Genomic DNA, 20628 nt, shown 5'->3' with positions numbered 1-20628 from the left:
TGTGTATTTGCTATTTAAAGAAGTATGTTAAATGCAGTATACAATATATTTTTTTGTAAAAATGCAGTATACAAAATATATAAATTACTGTAAATTTTACAGTAAAATACTGGCAGCAGGGTTGCCAGCCAGTTACTGTAATTTTTACAGTAGTGTTTCTGTAATTTAATTTACAGAATTTTACTGTATTCTCGATTACAGTAAAATTCTGTAAATTAAATTACAGAAACACTACTGTAAAAATTACAGTAACTGGCTGGCAACCCTGCTGCCAGTATTTTACTGTAAAATTTACAGTAATTTTTTAACAGTGTATTTAGGTGTTAGGGATTGGGTTAGTTAGGCCATAGAAAATATCATTAACCTGATATAAAAATCAATAGAAGTCTATGCAACATCCTCACTAATATAGTGAAACGAACACTGTGTGTGTGTGTGTTTGGGGGTGGGGGTCTGGGGGAGGGTGAATCACTGGATCTCTCCAGAAGTCTGTAATGTTGTCCTTCAGTTCTTACTCTGTCCGTGCAGCAGCTCCTCTCATCTCTACTTTCTCCTCTCATCTCCTGATAATGGTAAGTCATCAAGCTTTATGAATCAGACCATGATACATCTGATATATTTGTTCTTATAGTTTTGTGACTTTCCACAGATTATTAGGACACTTTCTCCATTCATTGTCCTCTTCGTTGTCTGCTGTTACGCAGAGGTAAGACAGAAATCTTTCTGAATTCTTTGGACAACATTCTCTAATAGAAGAAAATGTGACTTTAGGAGTTGAACAGAGCACTTTTGTATATTTTCTATCTTTGGATATTGCCAATATGAATAACTGCAAATAACTAAAGCCATAAATCCATCAGAGGATATAATTTTTTGGCCTAATCATTTCAGACAGACAGAACCTCATTGAAACTTTTTTGCATTGCATTGTGCTGTTTTAGGGCTAATGGAAATGTCTTTTAAATAAGTAATTTTTATGTTTTTCTATGGATTGTTTTCTCATTGTCATAGTTTGAAGTCACTGTAACTTCAGAAGCCCTGAAGCACCGTTTCTGACTTTTAACCCAGCAGTTAGGGCGTCAGATGTAAGCTAAAGTTGTCTGGGCATGAACAGCTGCTGTTTGTCTTGGCAGGTAAAAGCGAAGTAATTGGTACATGGAGTAATGGAAAGCAAAACAACAGCAGACGTTACCACCTGGGTGGGATAAGGGCATTTTAACACTATTACTTCACAGACATGCAAAGGCACAGCCATTCTGTCTGTCACAAACACGTGTGTGTGTGTGTGTGTGTGTGTGTGTGTGTGCGTAACTATTAGAATTGAAGCTCTGGCATGTGATCAGTCCTCTGGTCTTGTGCAGTGTTGACATAGTTAGACATGGCAGATGTGCTGGTCTTTTCATGTGGGTGCCTGAAGGCCTGTTACATCTGTACATCATCAGGACGAACGACCTCATGCCTTTTCATTAGGAACCAAACAACAGTCCTCACACCGGAGCTCTAGAGTTCAGTAAGCACAGTTGTGTGGAGGGTATAATTTTAGAGATGACTTCACAGGTACCATCTGCATAGTGATGAGATGGTTGAGGAACAGAATGATCTTTTGGAAAGTTGGGTGCCAGTAAGATTTTTTAAAATGTTTTCTTATAAAAACCCCAAGCTTTTGAATTTTAGTATGTTTTATACACTTTTCCATCTTTATAGATTTACCATTGGTGCATAAATCTCGATTAGACCTATAGTTTCCACTATGCAGGTTTAACACAAATTGGGGAGGAGCTTGTCTGGGTTGCCCAATTGCTACCCAAAACCTGCCCAATCGCTTGTAAAAATCGTGTTCCGGGGGGTAAAATCCACATTTGCCAGGGTTCCCCTAGTAAAATTTGTATTCCAGGGGCTAAATATCTTATTATTTGGGATTGCTTCAATCTGCAGACATGAAAAACAACAGCAACGGTGTTAAAGTAGCCCAATTGCACTGGAGCTATAGTCTCATGTAGCCAGACCTTCAGACTGACGGCAGAAGGTCTGGACTCTATTGCAGCTTTCAAGAGGACGTTTGACATGTCAATAAACACGACGGCGTTCTTTTTCCATGAGGGGGGTTGGCTTCACGGCATTTGTTTCCAGATGGACCATTACAGAATGTGACGCACACATCTCCCGGACATCCTGTAGAATTCAACCAATCAGATGACGACTTTGAAAATCCTGAAGTGTTTTCAGTTAAGTGTACCAAATACATCAGACGTTTAGCCAGCGGTTCATTGGCGTGACGTCTGAGGCTGAGTCTAGGAAGGAGCATGTTTATGTCATCATGCTAAAGGTATGGTGAATTCACATAAATTGGGACACTTTTGACAGTCATGTCAATGTCAAAAAGTGGCCAAATTGACTTGAACTCACCATGTATGCACAGACGTTTAGTAGCCTATACTTCATTTGCCAGTTCCTCCAACATAATAAACACATTTATACTGGCATTCTGATCATGTGATCATATGGACAAACATCCAGGCAGACAAAAGTATGTGATCTAGGCCCCCTGAGGCAGAGGGGGGCTTAAATGCAACTATAGATAACACAGTATGGTATCAGATTATCTGGATGGTGGCCTGCGAGTATAAAAAGCCACATTTCTTTCAGTAGCGAATTCAACCAGTGGTGCCTGTGCAAAAGGTGGTTGCTATGGGGTTAAGGTCTTCTGAGTGGGTTTTGCGAGTTATTTGGTTGTTTGTAAGTCATAAGTCAATCTGGTTCCATCTATGAACCTTTCTTCACTCTCTTTGTTTGACTGGATGACTGTAGATGTATGTTCATCCAAGCAGAACTAGAAGTAAGACTTCTTTACTAATATTGCAGTAGTAATGATCAGTATGTATGGAAGTCTGAGAGGATAGAAATATAGATTTATCAATATACCAAAGCTCTGAGATTGAGCCTGAATGATTTAGTAGTATAACACTTCAAAAATGTTTAGCAATGGGGAATGGACTAAATTGCTTTTTACTTTTTAAATGCCATTTTTATTGTTGTCAGTGCTGGGTAAGTCTTTGACACATTTGACCATGTTTCTTACAAATGCTGCAGATTCTGCTGCAAACACACAGGATCCAACACTGTTTTAGATTGTGTTTTAGATTGTGTTTTAGCACTTACTGAAGGGTGTTGCAATTAAACGTTATTGCAGTGTTGCAAAATAGAGACATAGCACACAATTCAGAATATTTAGCACAAGGCCTAAAAAACTTATACCATTGACGAAGTGACCAAATTTTGGCTAGCATCTTGATTTGATGCATATTTGTGTTGTTTCATGCCTGAGTTATCAAATTGGTTGAAGTGGTTAAAATGTGGATAAGCACATGTTTGTGTTTTTGTAGTAGCAGTTTTTGGTTGCCATATGGGTGTTAGTGAATGTGAAACGTGTTCACAGTTCATCCACACGAGGGAAGATCATCCACAGGAGGAAAGGTTGGTGTGTCTGACGCCCGTTTCACACATGATCCGTATGAGCTTTACATTAAAAAAAAAAACTATAATACAAACTGCATGAAAAGTAATATCCGAAAAAGCATAATAGGGGGACTTTAAATCTTTATACAAAACGTACTAAACGGTTTTCCCACCTCCATAATGAAATCAGTGGGACTTGGGCAGAAATGTTCATGGGTGAGATTATTAACGTTACTGTAGTATGAAGCAGAGCTGGGCCGAGTGCTGGAGGAGCTGAACCGCTGGAGCGATTGCTAATGAGAGACACACGTCTCAACAGCAGAGGAACTTTTATTATGCCACAGTCGCCGCTTCCGCTTCTTCCAGTCAAGCGTATGTGGGGTAACACAGTGCCGTTTATCATATTAGATACATTTGAGTGTGTCGAAAATTGTTATAACGTTACTCTGTGCGTTCGCGCCGTGACTGCTATGAGACACTTGTTACACTGCAGTAAGATCGATCGATATTAGAATATCATGTTAATGATCAAGAAAACGAGATTCAAACAATAAGATTAAACGTGTTGAGCTATATAACAATTAGTTTCTGTCTATAAATGTGTCCAAACAGTTGTTCCCTTGTCTAATATAACACATAATATATTAAAGTGTTTTTGGTGTTTCCATGGTTTTTACAAAATAAAACCTGAAATCGAGGGTAACGAAGGTATGACGTCACTGATAGGCGACGCACAGACACGATCCGTGTCCTGGTTAAAATTGCTTATTTATGTGGTTCTGTGATAAACATTCTTGAAAACATTTGTGCTAACGTAAGTACACAAGTCAACAAAATATATAACACTGTTCTCGTGGTTTTTGGATATTTTAATCCAAAAATATTACATATTGTGCCTTTAAGGTGAAATTACAAAAATGTTAATTTTGACCATGAACAATCAATCACTTTAAAGGTGCTACAGAGGATGTTTTGTTTTATACATTTTTGCAATATTACTTGAAACTGTCTTTACTAACTGATAAAAGACTATTTATTAGGTGCACTGAAAGGAATAATATTAATATACATCTTCTGTGCACGAGGTAGGGCCTTAAAAACATCAGCCAATCGTTTACGCAATCATCGTGTAGACGATTGGCCCTCTGGCTCGTCAATCACTGCCATGACGTTCCTTGTGAGAGACGTGCGTGGCTGCACGCTCCAGTAAATTTCCACACTCTACAGGTGCTGCATGCAATGTTTTTGTCAGGAGACAGGAGTAACAACTGCAGATTATGAGTTACCTGCGGTGAGTCCGACATAATGAATCCACTAACACGACACAGCGAATGCCGGTGGTAAACACTCGTGTTCCAATACTCGTGCACGAGTTTTGGGAGGCGTACCCTCAAAATGAGCTGTGAAGGAGGGGGGCTGTTCTTACGCATGCGCTCATTTCAAAAACTCACTAACAGTCTTTGGTTTCTCAGTCGACGAAAAGATCCTCTGTAGCACCTTTAATTCTGTCAGCACAGCAAAAATAGATGATGGCTGCACTGTTGAATCTGCACTGCTTCTGCAACGCATTGCCAGATCGCATGTGTGTCCAGTGTGAATTCTCTGACCAGAATGAGAACGGGCAATGAACCGTGAGTTTATAGTGACTTCTGTTCACTAATGCTGTGGTGTCATCTTACAGAGTCTGTCTGCTCTGATCTCATCAGACGATCTCAGCTGACACACTCTGGAATGTGAAGAATGTGCTGTCTGCCCTCTAGTTTTAGGTCAAAGCCTGGTGTTTGTGTGTCTTCTATACAGCCTGTTGGTGGTTGTATGTGTGTGTGAAAGGAGTTTCCGTTCAGCTCAATTATTGGTGTTATGTTCTGTTTAATCTGTGGTGGAGTCTGCAACTCTTCTGGTGTCTGCATTCAAGGCACCATCTGTTAGGGTGTGAATTCCTCAGTCTCTCGGCTCTCTCGCTTGAAATTTTTGCTAATATTAATATGTTTAACTTTCATTTCCTCATTCATGGGTGTGGGGGAAAGGAAACACTGACTGTACTGATATACTAAATCAGTTTGATTGTACCTTTAAACAAATGTAACACGCTACAGTTTAAAAATTTGGGGTCAGTTAGATTTTTTTAAAATGTTTTTGAAAGAAGTATTGCCAAGGCTGCATTTATTTGATTATAAATACAGCAAAAACTATTATTACTTTTAAATAACTGTTTTCTGTTTTAAAGGTACACTATGTAACTTTTGGTGCTCAAGCGGTTTATAAACAAAACTGAATGCGTCTTGAGGAAGAACATACTTCTCTCTCTTTATGTACACGACGCAGGGGTGCAAACTTGTCACCTTTTAGCGAAATTTGCTGTTTTCAATCCAAAATTGGTCATTATTGTGATTCATCTAGATCCGATGAGGTTTTTGTCGGGGGGTGGGGTGGGGGACTTATCATTTGCTTGCGTTTTTAAGCATTGCGGTTTAAAACATGATTTTAAGCCTTTGAATCGCAGTCAGCAGCAAAAGACAGCTCATTTCTCTATATGCACGAGAGACTGTTTCTGAGGGCTGTCTGAGAGATGCAGACACATCCGCTGCTCACAGAGCACATGAATTTTGAACGGAGTTATATTTGGCGCTTTCTTGAAAGGTTAAATTAGAAATATGCATATGTGTATGTGTCAAAATGCCCATCTTTGCAAGTATTCTCGTAAACAGTCATTTAAATGCACGTGTTACAGTATAATGGACCTGGGCAAGTGACTGTCTAATTTTCCTGCCGTCTGTTATTCATATTAATCAAACAACAAAGGAGAAAAAAAGTCTCTCTTGACAATTCAAGCATGGAGCTGTTAATTAGCCTGATGTGGCCAACTTTTTTTTTATTTAAAGTTGTTGGTGTTATTTTCAGCAAATCTAACACTTGCTAGCATAATTAATCCAAACACAACTTCTATAACACTTCTAATATTACTATTTTGCCATCGAATGCAGCTTTACTATCTACGGAAGCCCTGAACCGCATGGTGAAAAAAAAAAAAAAACAAAAAAAAAAAACTTGGTGGGGAGGGAAAAACAAAAAACAAAACTTATCTCGTTATTTCAACATAATAAGTCGTTATAACGACATAATATCTCGTTATTTCAACATAATAAGTCGTTATAACGACATAATATCTCGTTATTTCAAGATATTAAGTCGTTATAACGACATAATATCTCGTTATTTCAAGATATTAAGTCGTTATAACGACATAATATCTCGTTATTTCAACATAAGTCGTTATAACGACATAATATATCGTTATAACGACATAATATCTCGTTATTTCAACATAATAAGTCGGTATGACAACATAGTAAGACATTATTTCAACATAATAACTCTTCATTATCTATCAAGTATGATAAAGGACGTTTCTTTACCAATGTCTTCAGTGGTGCAACGCTAAAGCATTGGACCGCCAGTCTAGCTTTTACTGCGATCGCCGCGGTTTCGAATCCGCCTTTTGCCGAGCTCGTTCTTCTCTAGTTTCACATCACATATCAAAAAAGACATTTATTTTCAATAAAAATTAAAACTATGTTATAAAAGTGCAAATAACCTGTATAACGAGTGTTTAATAACATTAAAAGTATTTACTGGGCAGGGTCAGCAGCATGTTCGATATTACCCACTAGAGGGCAGAATAAGACAGGGAATCAATTAAAGAATGCAATAGTTATGTTGAACTACTGTTACAATTTGGTGCTCCAAAATCCCAGATGTTTATCATGGGAATTTGCGTTCATCCCAGGCTAACCTTTATTGAGGTTAAATTTATTAGACCATAGTAAATAAAACAATTTACAGTGCAAATGTCAGGGGTGTCAAACTTACAGCCCGGTGTCCAATCTGATTTGAACTATAATAAAACATAGAGATGCACTAGTCCAGGGGCCAAAAACGTTTTTAAGCGGGGTTTTTTTATTATTACTCTGGGTTTGCAAACAAACTGCTTTGTAATATTTTCCCAAAATTTCATCTGGCCCAACCAGACATTGGAGCTATACTGTAAAGAGTGTTTGTCAACAAGGGACGCTATTTGCACTTACTGTAAATAGACACTCTGTGTCCTATTATTTCAATATATTAGCACCTATTTTGATTTTTATATCTTTAGAAAATATTACAAAGCAGTTTGTTTGCAAGCCCAGAATAATAATTAAAAAAAAACCCGCTTAAAAACGTTTTTGGCCCCTGGACTAGTGCATCTCTATGTTTTATTACTTCAAATCAGATTGGACACCGGGCTGTAAGTTTGACACCCCTGACATTTGCACTGTAAATTGTTTTATTTACTATGGTCTAATAAATTTAACCTCAATAAAGGTTAGCCTGGGATGAACGCAAATTCCCATGATAAACCTCTGGGATTTTGGAGCACCAAATTGTAACAGTAGTTCAACATAACTATTGCATTCTTTAATTGATTCCCTGTCTTATTCTGCCCTCTAGTGGGTAATATCGAACATGCTGCTAATCCTGCCCAATAAATACTTTTAATGTTATTAAACACTCGTTAAGCAGGTTATTTGAACTTTTATAACATAGTTTTAATTTTTATTGAAAATAAATGCCTTTTTTGATATGTGATGTGAAACTAGAGAAGAACGAGCTCGGCAAAAGGCGGATTCGAAACCGCGGCGATCGCAGTAAAAGCTAGACTGGCGGTCCAATACTTTAACATTGCGCCACTGAGGACATTAGTAAATGAATGTCCTTTATCAAACTTGACAGATAATGAAGAAATATTATGTCGTTATAACGACTTATGTTGAAATAACGAGATATTATGTTGAAATAACAAGATATTATGTCGTTATAACGACTTATTATGTTGAAATAAAGAGATATTATGTCGTTATAACGACTTATTATGTTGAAATAACGAGATATTATGTTGAAATAACGAGATATTATGTCGTTATAACGACTTATTATGTTGAAATAACGAGATATTATGTCGTTATAACGACTTATTATGTTGAAATAACGAGATATTATGTTGAAATAACGAGATAAGTTTTCGGTTTTTTTCCCCTCCCCACCAAGTTTTTTTTTTTTTTTTTTTTTTTTCACCATGCGGTTCAGGGCTTCCGTAACTATCATAACCACAACATAAATAAAACATTGTTTTGGTGTACTTTTTCACACACAAGATATTCTGTGATATGTGGGGGGACTCGTGTTTTTGTCACCTTTTTCATCCCTGATGAGTTTGCACCCCTGATGATAAGTCACACAAGTTCTGGGATCCTCCGCAGCGGATGCCGTCCTGCTCGGTCTAAAATAGAATATAAACACTTATTATAGGCATAGTGTAGTGATTCAGGAAAAGACAAAATCACAGTTTGGAAGAAGGATTCATGATGTACTCGCTCATTATATAAATTTTAAACAAAAAAAAGTTAGATAGAAGATTAATTGAACTAGCTGCTTTTCATATTTTAAGAGAGACATTAATAAGAGCCATAAGAGACAGTGAAATATCTTAAATAAGACCCAGTGAAAAAACTTGTCTATCTTGCAGCATATGAATTTTTTATTTATTTATTTATTTTAATAATAGGTCCAGGCCTGTCATATTTTCTTTGTGCACATTTTCTCTGGCAGTCTGAGTCATTACTGGTAAATATACTTAGACACACGCACACACGCACGTACACACGCACGCATGCATGCACACACACTAACAACTGGAAAACTGTGATGCATTCTCCAAATGAAATCTTATTATTGGCACTCAATGCACATTTTATATGAAATATTCATTGCACCGTGTACACATTCCCACTTGTGAGATAAAAAGCAAGAGAAGCATCTGTCAGCTCACATTAGGCTGCTCCACCCAACATAAGCCTCACTTCCAAATTCCAGCACCATTCTATTGTCTTCCACAATCTTCCCAGTGAGATGTTAAAGGTCAGAGTTAAGGGTCACAGGGCATAGAGAAATGGACAGATGTCCTAAGATGTATCCAACCATTATGGCAACTTCCTGTACACATTCTTATGCAGTCTGCACTGAGCCAGCAAGTTGCACTTGCATACTTCTGCTATAAATACAGTCAAACCAAAATTTATTCAGACACCTTGAACATATCATTTATTAATATAGTTTAAAAAATGGTAAGAAAATATTACAAGATCTCAGAGTTAAAATTAATTATGTCAGATAACACTTAAGCAAAACATGGTCAGGTCAAAGTCTGAATAATTTTTGGTTCCAAATTTGTATCAATTTTACTGGTAGTCCACTGTATGAAGAATTTTTGGGTATAATATGTCACAGTTTACTTTATTTTCCTATCCTTACTTACATAAATGAACTATAGTGTCCTGCACCCACTAGTAAAAATATATCAAGAATGTCTGAATAATTTTTGGTTTGGCTATATGTGTGTATGTGTGTGTGTATGTGTGTGTATGTGTGTGTGTATATATATATATATATATATATATATATATATATATATATATATATATATATATATATATATATATATATATATATATATATATATATACACACACACAGACAGTGGTGGTCAGCATTATTGGTACCCTTGGTAAATATAATATATAATATAATATAGCCTATTATATTATCAAGGATATTACCAGTGTCTTTTTTGGTTGCACTAACTAGCCAAATTGACAGTGGTGAAAGACTGCGAATTGGTATAAGTTAAAAAGGTCTGGTGCTTAAAAATGAAAATATTTTCATACTTTTTATCTCACCATTCTGACTTTATTTTATCGCAATTCCTAATTGTGAGATATAAACTCGCAATTGCAAGTTATAAAGACAGAATTACGAGAGATAAACTCAAATATATAACATTCACAGATGTTGCAGAGATGGTTTATAAGTGTGTTTGGGTGTGTGTGCCATCTGTCTTGCAGACATGAGGTGCTTCTTTTATATGCGTGTGTTTCAGTGAGTGACAGCATGCGCTGGTGTATTGTCAGGGTCAGACTCTTTGTTACTCACTCTCTTTATTAGATGGCAAAGGTCAACAGGTCTGGCTCCCATCTGGAGCTGTGTCAGTGGGGCTTTCTCTTTAGGTCTGCACCAATCAGACCGCACAATAAAAGGGCAGCAATGTCTGTGGGGAGTGAGTGAGCGAGTTCTGTTTATTTAGGTGAAAACGGAGTACAAGATATGAAGTATACGCTGCCATCTTGTGGTTAAGTCTAAAATCTGCATGTGCGACAAAAAAGGGGATTAGTATTTAGGGTTTGGTGTTTAGTATTAGGACTAACTTAAGTGTAGGCTACTAAAACTATATGTCCGACCTTCAGCATAAACATATATTAATAAAACTATTTTTGAAGCGTTTCCCTTCTTCACCACTAGCTGGAGCCAAACTCCTGTTTGGTGTAAACACATTACACACACGTTTCTTTGATTATTGTGTGTTGTGTGCAGGAGGTGAGGAGTAAAAGTAAAGTTTGTGCGAATGTGTTCTGTGGAGCTGGAAGAGAATGTGCTGTCACAGAGAAAGGAGAACCGACCTGTCTGTGTGTCGAGGTGAGTCAGAGATTTGTATTCAGCCACTCATTCACCGCGACCCTGAAAATACCCACTCAAACACATGCTACCGTTCTCACCAGGGTTGCCAGATATTCCCAAAACGGTAAACGTGATTTCACAACATGTTCCTGGATCAACATCTTTGTTGATCCTGGAAAAACATTCCAATCAACCCAACAGATTTGAGGGACAAATTTAGAGCTTATGTCAAGTTTAGACTTACAAATGGGTTTAGGTGCTTCTACAGCAGTGTTATTCACCTATCATTTCCCTCAGATTTTAGGGATAAGTAATGGTTAGGTTACTATGTTTTCAGACAGGAACATTTATTACTTGCCAACATCATGTTGACTGCTTAGAACAGTCCATTGCCCAATTAAAACTAGTCAAAAAACTAGCCCAAAAAACATAACTCAAGCCACTAGGCCCATAGGAGTTCAAAGGCTCCTTACCACTGCCCTTCCCTCAATAAAAAATCTCCTTTCTCTCTTTCTTTCTTCTATATAATGTAATTTATGCAATTATGTTAACTTGCAGGGAAAAATCAATTAAAAGTAGCCACTCGTTGTGGTTCTCTAAACAGATTAGGGCCCGGTTTCACAGAACCAGGATTAGGCCTTAGTTCAATTAGGACATTTAAGTAGCTTTTATAAACATACCCTAGAGAAAAACATTACTTGTGTGCATCTGGCACTGACATATTTTAAGGTACTGTATGTCAGTACAAGTTGCAGCTCAAACATGCATTTAATCTGGGACTAGCTTAATCCTTGTCTGTGAAACCGGGGTAGATGTTTTACATGATTAAACTAGGCTTTAAATTGGTAATGAAATGAACAGCACTTTGATTGGACACAGCCTTTTTACATAAACTACAAAACACTGAAATGTTTTCACCTCAATCTTAAAAGTTGATAAGCCTATTTGCTATCCAAATATGCACAAGTATATGGTTGTTTGGCATATTATTTTTTTGCCTTTAGCACTGTTTTTTACCTGCTGTCCTATCATAACAGACACGTGATGTGACCGATTTTTTTTGAGTCGAGAACCACTGATATAACTACGTAGATATCATGAATGTGCACTTATTTTAATGTGTGTGTGTTTTGATCAGCAATGTAAACCCCATAAGCGTCCAGTCTGCGGCAGTAATGGGAAGACGTACCGTAATCATTGTGAGCTGCATCGTGATGCCTGTCTCACTGGACTTAAAGTGCAGGTGGCCCATCATGGACATTGTGAAGGTAAGTGTGTATGTGGATGTGTGTTCCATTCAACATTTATATTTATAGTGTCTGAATAGCATGATGCATTAATGGAATGTTACCATAAAGATTACTGACCTTTCCATTTCAATGACTAGTGTGTGTAGATACCACAAAACCATAGATGTGCATGCAAAATCTCATTGTAACCTAGTTTTGGGTGCTATTTAAATAATAGCAGCCATTTCCTCTCAGACATGTCACCACAATTTGCCACATTTGAATACATAAATATGCAAAAGGTTTTAAGAACTTTGCACAAAGAGCAGCTCCTGTTTTCAGAAGTTGATGAACATCACTGACCTATTTCTGTGTCTTCTTATTTAGAGAAAAAAATGGAAAAGATCACCAACAGCCCAAGTGAGTAAACACATGTCTGTTTGAGAATTGATTATCATTAAACACTGACCACCATCCAATGTCCAATACTCAGGCTTAAATAATTAGCATGAGTATGAGAAATAGGACTTAAAATTATTAAAAGTAGATGGTGATTAAAATCACATGATCATATTTTCATTTTAATCATTCACTATTCAAGGGTCTAAAATGCTGCTAAATATGTTCAGAAAGGGCATGAAGTATTTTAGTTTTCAGATGTATAATTGTAATGTTGTGTTTTATTATTTAGTTGTTTGTTACCTTACGGACCGCAATGAGTTGAGGAGTCATGTTATTGAATGGTTGCAGTCTGAGGTGGAGCCTGACGGCTGGTTTTCTAAAGGATCCAACTTCTCAGATGTCCTGCTCAAATATTTCCAGGTCTGCGTGTTTAAACATATTGATTAATTGAACGCAAAGCACATGCCTTCATATTTGCATGTCTGTCTCATACTTTTTTGGTTCTCAGAACTATGATAATGGAGACGCTCAGCTGGATTCAACAGAATTCCTGAAGTTCATTCAGCATAATGAGACTGCAATTAATATCACCTCTCCTTACGCTGAGGAGGAGAACAACCGCCTGCTCAGGTCACACACACACACACACATATTCATAACAAAATCTCTTTTTTTTTATAAAATGCAATATTGCACACTGCCGTTCAGAAGTTGGGGTCGATAAGGTGTTTTTCAAAGTCTATTATGTTCAAAAAGGCAATGGTAAAACAACAGTAAAAACGGCAATATTGTTAAATATTATTCCAATTTAAAATAACTGTTTTCTACTTTAATATATTTTCAAATGAGGCAAAGCTAAATTTTCAGCATCATTACTCCAGTCTTCAGTGTATCATTCTTAATATTTTATAGTTAAAAAGAACAGTATTTATGTGAAATAGAAATCTTTTGTAACATTAAAAATGTCTTTACTGTCACTTAACATCAGTTAACGTGTCCTTGCTGAATAAAAGTATTAATTTCTTAAAATCTTACTAAACCCAAAGTGTCATATACTGAATGCAACAATCCCCATTAATTTGCTTCATTACATTCCTTATATGAGATGACACAAATATAAAGTTTTATGTGTGGCCTATATCTTTACTAAATTAGTAACCAAAATGAAGTGACTTGTATTTGGCTTGTCATTAAGTTTCATGTGCATGTAGATACAAACCCGATTCCCAAAAAGTTGGGACACTGTACAAATTGTGAATAAAAACAGAATGCAATGATGTGGAAGTTTCAAATTTCAATATTTTATTCAGAACACAATAGATGACATATCAAATGTTTAAACTGAGAAAATGTATAATTTTAAGGGGAAAATAAGTTGATTTTAAATTTCATGGCATCAACACATCTCAAAAAAGTTGGGACAAGGCCATGTTTTCCACTGTGTGGCATCCACTCTTCTTTTTATAACAGTCTGCAAACGTCTGGGGACTGAGGAGACAAGTTGCTCAAGTTTAGGAATAGGAATGTTGTCCCATTCTTGTCTAATACAGGCTTCTAGTTGCTCAACTGTCTTAGGTCTTCTTTGTCGCATCTTCCTCTTTATGATGCGCCAAATGTTTTCTATGGGTGAAAGATCTGGACTGCAGACTGGCCATTTTAGTACCTGGATCCTTCTTCTACGCAGCCATGATGTTGTAATTGATGCAGCATGTGGTCTGGCATTGTTATGTTGGAAAATGCAAGGTGTTCCCTGAAAGAGACGACGTCTGGATGGGAGCATATGTTGTTTTAGAACTTGGATATACCTTTCAGCATTGATGGTGCCTTTCCAGATGTGTAAGCTGCCCATGCCACACGCACTCATGCAACCCCATACCATCAGAGATGCAGGCTTCTGAACTGAGCGCTGATAACAACTTGGGTCGTCCTTGTCCTCTTTAGTCCGGATGACATGGCGTCCCAGTTTTCCAAAAAGAGCTTCAAATTTTGATTCGTCTGACCACAGAACAGTTTTCCACTTTGCCACAGTCCATTTTAAATGAGCCTTGGCCCAGAGAAAACGCCTGCGCTTCTGGATCATGTTTAGATATGGCTTCTTTTTTGACCTATAGAGTTTTAGCCGACAACGGCGAATGGCACGGTGGATTGTGTTCACCAACAATGTTTTCTGGAAGTATTCCTGAGCCCATGTTGTGATTTCCATTACAGTAGCATTCCTGTATGTGATGCAGTGCCGTCTAAGGGCCCAAAGATCACGGGCATCCAGTATGGTTTTCCGGCCTTGACCCTTACGCACAGAGATTGTTCCAGATTCTCTGAATCTTTGGATGATATTATGCACTGTAGATGATGATAACTTCAAACTCTTTGCAACTTTTCTCTGAGGAACTCCTTTTTGATATTGCTCCACTATTTTTCGCCGCAGCATTGGGGGAATTGGTGATCCTTTGCTCATCTTGACTTCTGAGAGACACTGCCACTCTGAGAGGCTCTTTTTATACCCAATCATGTTGCCAATTGACCTAATAAGTTACAAATCGGTCCTCCAGCCGTTCCTTATATGTACATTTAACTTTTCCGGCCTCTCATTGCTACCTGTCCCAACTTTTTTGGAATGTGTAGCTCTCATTAAATTCAAAATGAGCCAATATTTGGCATGGCATTTCAAAATGTCTCACTTTCAACATTTGATATGTTATCTATATTCTATTGTGAATAAAATATAAGTTTATGAGATTTGTAAATTATTGCATTCCTTTTTTATTCAAAATTTGTACAGTGTCCCAAATTTTTTGGAAATCGAGTTTGTAATTTTAAGCATATTTCTTTTGAGGTAAATGACACTTACAATGGATAAAGTGCACCTTCATTTTAGTTTAACATTACATCTCTAAAAATTCTCATATGCATTCAGACATAACGTTCATATTAGATGTCATACCTGTTGTCCTTGTTAGTTTATCTCCATGTCAGTATGACACACAATCATGATTTTTATCATTTGACCTGCACAAATCAGATAGAGACAGTTTGAAGACAGTTGTTTTATTAACATGAATACTGTCTTTATCCATCTTTATTACTTTCTGTGTCAATACTCTTTACAGCCACTTCTGATAATGTCTTTCTGAAGATTCTGAAAATGTCTCTGATAACCGATATATCTCTGGGATAGTCTATAAACGTAATGATTATGACCCCACTGTCCTCTGACAACAGTCTTTCAGTATGCTCACAATTTGCTCACTCAATAAGACAAGACAAAACAAGATTTTGGCGTTATATACAGTACAGCTGTATTTATTTTGTGCATTTAGCATTTAAATTGTATTACATTTTTAACATTCTGGCCAATAGGAACAGGCGGAAAATCCATCATCACGTATACAAAACGAGTTCTTCGGAAGGTCAATGCCGATACTGATATCTAGAGATGAGGTTGGCCAATGGCCAGTGTATGCACGTATGCAGATTGTATTACAAATGCTGAATATGCTTGGCTATTTTACACATTAAAGGGTTAGTTCACCCAAAAATTCTGTCATTAATCCACACCCGTAAGACCTTCGTTAATCTTCAGAACACAAATTAAGATATTTTTGATAAGTTATTTTTGACAGTTCATGTGACTACAGTGGTTCAACTGTAATGTATGAAGCAACGAGAATACTTTTTGTGTGCCAAAAAAAACAAAATAACGACTTTATTTAACAATATCTAGTGATGGGTGATTTCAAAACACTGCTTCATGAAGCATTACGAGTCTTTTGTTTCGAATCAGTGGTTCGGAGAATGTATCAAACTGCCAAAATCACGTGGTTTCAGTAAACAAGGCTTTATTACGTCATAAGAGTTTTGAAATTTCAATGGTTCTCCACTGGGGGGTGTGACTTTGGCAGTTTGATACACACTCCAAACCACTGATTCAAAACAAAAGATTCGTGAAGCTTCATGAAGCAGTGTTTTGAAATCGCCCATCACTAGATATTGTTGAATAAAGTCGTTATTTGTTTTTTTTGGCGCACAAAAAGTATTCTCGTTGCTTCATAACATTAAGGTTGAACCACTGTAGTCACATGAACTGTTTTAAATATGTCTTTAGTAGCTTTCTGGGCATTGAAAGTGTTAATTGTCCTGCTGGCAATGGAGGCCTCACTGAGCCATCGGATTTCATCAAAAATATCTTAATTTGTGTTCCGAAGATGAACGAAGGTCTTTAGGGTGTGGAACGACATGAGGGAGAGTAATTAATGACAGAATTTTCATTTTTGGGTGAACTAACCCTTTAATTACACAGTCCATTACAGTCCAAACTGTAACACATGTTAACATGGAAGATCACTATGAAAAATATGAACAATCCAACCCTCTCCATTGACTTTGTATTGCGTGAAGCTGCCTCCTTGTCATTTCTTGCTTCTAACAAAAGACAGATCAATGCCTAAAAGCTGCCGTCTGACAGGATGTATAGCAAACAAGCTAAAAAACCCAGAACTAAGTTTTTATAAGCTACCGAACTGTAAAAGCCAGCCTTTAAGGAGAGAAATGTGGATACAGGCAATAAGACGTGAAGCATCAGCAGGAAGAAAGGGTAAATTGTGGCATCCTGACACTCAGTATGCCTACGTGTGCAGGTTCACATAGGGTGGTGAAATAATCCTTCGACATGGTTAAAAATAATGAATATCTTGTCGCCGATTATGTTAGTACCTCTAGTGGGTGTAGTTCTCAGAGTAAAATGACACGTTGCGCTGTCTCAATTGCTTGTGTCCACTTTTGTGTCCTTAAATGGTTGTTTTTTTTTGGGTTGACACTAGCTTATAAAAACTTAGTTCTGGCTTTTTTTTAGCTTGTTTGCTGTACATCCTGTCACATAGCAGCTTTTAGACATTTGTTTCTGGTTTCTTGTCTTCAAACCCTACTTGGGTCTTCATTCGACAAAGTTGAAATCTCATCTAGCTAGCACGCTTCCCATAATGTTTACGCATTAGGTCAGTAGGCGGAAATTAGACGGACTTTAGTGGCTGTTCGAACACATTCAACCACATAAGCGTTTACACTACGAAAGCAATCCGATTCTAAAGCGTTTTCGACTACCTCTGGAAGTGGTTGAAAGTGGACAAGCTCAAAATGTTTTACACCCCGTTTACACCTGAATTTATCGTCGGCTACTTGTGATCTGAACAAAACGCATCTTAATACCAGGTGTAAGCAGAGCCAATGAGAAACTGAAGTAGTGCTGAGACTTTTCTCTTAATGGGTAACTGCAATAAAATGGATGCAATAAAATATTAAAAACAGTGGTGCGTTCTACAGGAGTCTGTGTGTGGATGCCCTCATCGAGCTGTCTGATGAGAATGCTGACTGGAAACTGAGCTTTGATGAGTTCCTCAACTGCCTCAGGCCTGGATTCAACCCTCCAGAGAGGAGTAAGACCACTCAGCCCACTTTCCCTGGCATATATAAACAGACCTATGTATGAACATATAGCATGTGTGTTGAGTGCTGTTGCATGTATTCAGAGTGCGCCTTAGAGGATGAGACGTACGAGGATGGTGCTGAGACTCAGTTGGAATGTAACCGCTGTGTTTGTGCCTGCGGGAACTGGGTTTGCACCGCTGTTATTTGTGATGGTGAGCCAAAACTCTGATCTGAGATATTGCTGTTGTTTTTTCTGCAAAGGCTGGGATTTGGACAGCAAAGCTGGATAAAATTACATTTTTCTGTGGAATGTGGTCTGACTTATTGTCTTCTCTCTCTCTACAGGTACAAATAAGTTACCTGCTCTGGAGGAAACGGAGGGAAATGATCAGGAGATGACGGAGGAGGAGTGGACTCTGCGAGTGGCTGAACTCAATAAACATCAGGTTGGTACAGAGTGTAATGCTGTAAACTTGAGCTTTCAAGTGTGGACAATTATATAATGTTCTTCTAAGAAAGCAATATTGATTAAAGGGATAGTTCACCCAAAAATGAAAATTTGATGTTTATCTGCTTACCCCCAGAGCATCCAAGATGTAGGTGACTTTGTTTCTTCAGTAGAACACAAATGATGATTTTTAACTCCAACCGCTGCCGTCTGTCAGTGGTATAATGCAAGTCAGCGGGAACTTGGACTATAAGAGTAAATAAAACACGACAGACAAATCCAAATTAAACCCTGCGGCTCGTGACGACACGAAATGATCGGTTTGTGCGAGAAAACCGCACAAATCTTTCTGTACTGTTTTTACCTGTTTGTTGTATTTGACTGGGCCATTATGGACCTAAAGCAAATAAAATGTGTGACTTTGGAATTGTTTTGCCCCCATAGGAAACTGTGGAGAAGATGAAATTGGCAACTAAAGAGGTTTGAGGAGCAGTTCAAGAGGAATAATGAACATTTGTCCAGATTTCAACTTCAATCAACCTGTGTTTGAATGGAAAGAGAAAGTTTCATTTTTTAGTTTATTATATTAATTATTGAAGTCAAAGGTGTGTTCTGTTTTATTATTTGTTATAGTCTTTATTTGTTTGGGGATAATATAAGAGAGTATGTATGATTTGTACTTGTAGTGTAAAATACTGCAAACCTTTTGTAATGTACACATTCAGTGTACTTTTGATGTTTCTAGGCAGGAGGTTCATAGTTCATCTTAAATTTAACAGGAAATATGAGATTATATTTTGTATCACAATTAAGCCCCCCCCCCCCATTATTTTGTGATGATTTTGCATTAATAAAGTGCTGACACAAACTATGTAACATCTGGTCTGTTTGCTTGTTGTTTTGGCCATTTTGGCCATTTTTCATCTGGACAGGCTGGGAGACCATTTTAAACGAGCTGAGACCAGCTTAGGCTGGTTTAAGATCATTTTTTTAGCATGTTTATAAATCATCTCAAACATCTCTAAATCATATTGTTTTCTAATTGATCTGTTATTTATTAACCTTAATGGGCAATCAATCAATAAAACTATAAAGCAAAAGGGCCAAGTTTAATCTAGTAATCAGGCATCACAGCTGCCGAATGGGCATGTCTGATTGTGACGTGAATATTGACATATATAACTACATAAGGGAGAGTGGGGTAAGATGAGCCTTTTTTTTTTTTACTTATGTGGTCCTCAAGATAAGGGTAAATGAGGCAGACATACAATGAAAGTATTCTATCCATCCGAAGAATGTCTTCTATTGATTTAAATGATCAGAATGCATCAATGACAAAGGGTTTGAAAAACATGGCTTCCTATAAAAAAAGTGTTTCTGTGGCTAAATCTAGACCCCAGGTTAGGGGTAAGTTGCACCATCTGGGTGTAAACTGACCATCTAACTGTATCTGAATCAAACCCGTGTGAAATTTTAAAGATAATTTACCTCTTTTAAAAACCAATTTAATAATCAGTTTTCCTTTTACAAATAGTCACATTTCTTTTCTTCAAGTTATCTTAAACAACATATAAAACCATCCAAAGGAAGTTTAAATTTCAATATATTTCATTGTTTGCATTTTGAAAAAAAATTGTTCTTCTCAAAAACACTAAACAGAGTTTGTTGAATAAAACTAAATGAAAACTGAATTTGAATAATAATAAATGTCACTGAAACTAATAAACATTTTATTCAAAGGATTCTTGGTAGGTATGATAGCTTTTCTGCAATGTCGAACATGTTAGGCCATTAGGGACTACAGGTGAAAAATATATATGATTATAATCTGGTGCAAAGCATTTTGTGGTTCTAATCAGAGAAGGATTTAGTGCACTTGAACACTGTCCCTATCAAATAAACTGGCAACACTTTAGAATAATGGTCCATCATCAATACTCACTCTAAAAAATGCTGGGTTAAATATGGACAAACCCAGCAGGTTGGGTTAAACAAGATGTAATATAAGTCTCTGGTCTGGTCAAGTTTCAGCTTAAACTACCCCACAAATTTGCCCCTATTTGGGGGTGAGCAAAAACATGCCTTTTACTATATTACTATATTGCTGGCTAAAAAAATAAATAC

The 20628-nt window shown here is 37.1% G+C and overlaps 1 protein-coding gene across 2 annotated transcripts; it reads left to right on the top strand.

Annotated features, from left to right (window-relative positions):
* The first annotated feature begins 460 nt into the window (after nucleotides 1-460).
* Nucleotides 461-19380, top strand: fstl1a (follistatin-like 1a). Of its 2 annotated transcripts, XM_048196374.1 has the most exons (11): nucleotides 461-572; nucleotides 650-706; nucleotides 10921-11022; nucleotides 12143-12272; nucleotides 12621-12653; nucleotides 12925-13055; nucleotides 13144-13265; nucleotides 17952-18064; nucleotides 18158-18268; nucleotides 18402-18502; nucleotides 18949-19380. In XM_048196374.1, exons 1-11 carry the CDS (start codon nucleotides 495-497, stop codon nucleotides 18988-18990), a joined length of 1020 nt encoding a protein of 339 aa, XP_048052331.1. In that variant the 5' UTR covers nucleotides 461-494; the 3' UTR covers nucleotides 18991-19380. The 2 variants fall into 2 exon arrangements, with proteins under 2 accessions (XP_048052331.1, XP_048052332.1); XM_048196375.1 differs by lacking the exon at nucleotides 18158-18268.
* Nucleotides 19381-20628: the final 1248 nt, after the last annotated feature.

This window comes from Megalobrama amblycephala, linkage group LG7 (genome assembly GCF_018812025.1).
Source record: "Megalobrama amblycephala isolate DHTTF-2021 linkage group LG7, ASM1881202v1, whole genome shotgun sequence".
Lineage (NCBI taxonomy): Eukaryota > Metazoa > Chordata > Actinopteri > Cypriniformes > Xenocyprididae > Megalobrama > Megalobrama amblycephala.
The sequence above is the reverse complement of the archived record's forward strand: the minus strand, read 5'-3'. Positions and strand labels throughout refer to the sequence as shown.

Bases quoted from the DNA above. Each gene is read 5' to 3' on its own strand.
- fstl1a (XM_048196374.1), top strand. From the start codon at position 495: ATGTTGTCCTTCAGTTCTTACTCTGTCCGTGCAGCAGCTCCTCTCATC. The intron at 12,273-12,620 runs GTAAGTGTGTAT...CTTCTTATTTAG, and splicing joins CCATCATGGACATTGTGAAG to AGAAAAAAATGGAAAAGATC. The intron at 18,269-18,401 runs GTGAGCCAAAAC...CTCTCTCTACAG, and splicing joins CACCGCTGTTATTTGTGATG to GTACAAATAAGTTACCTGCT.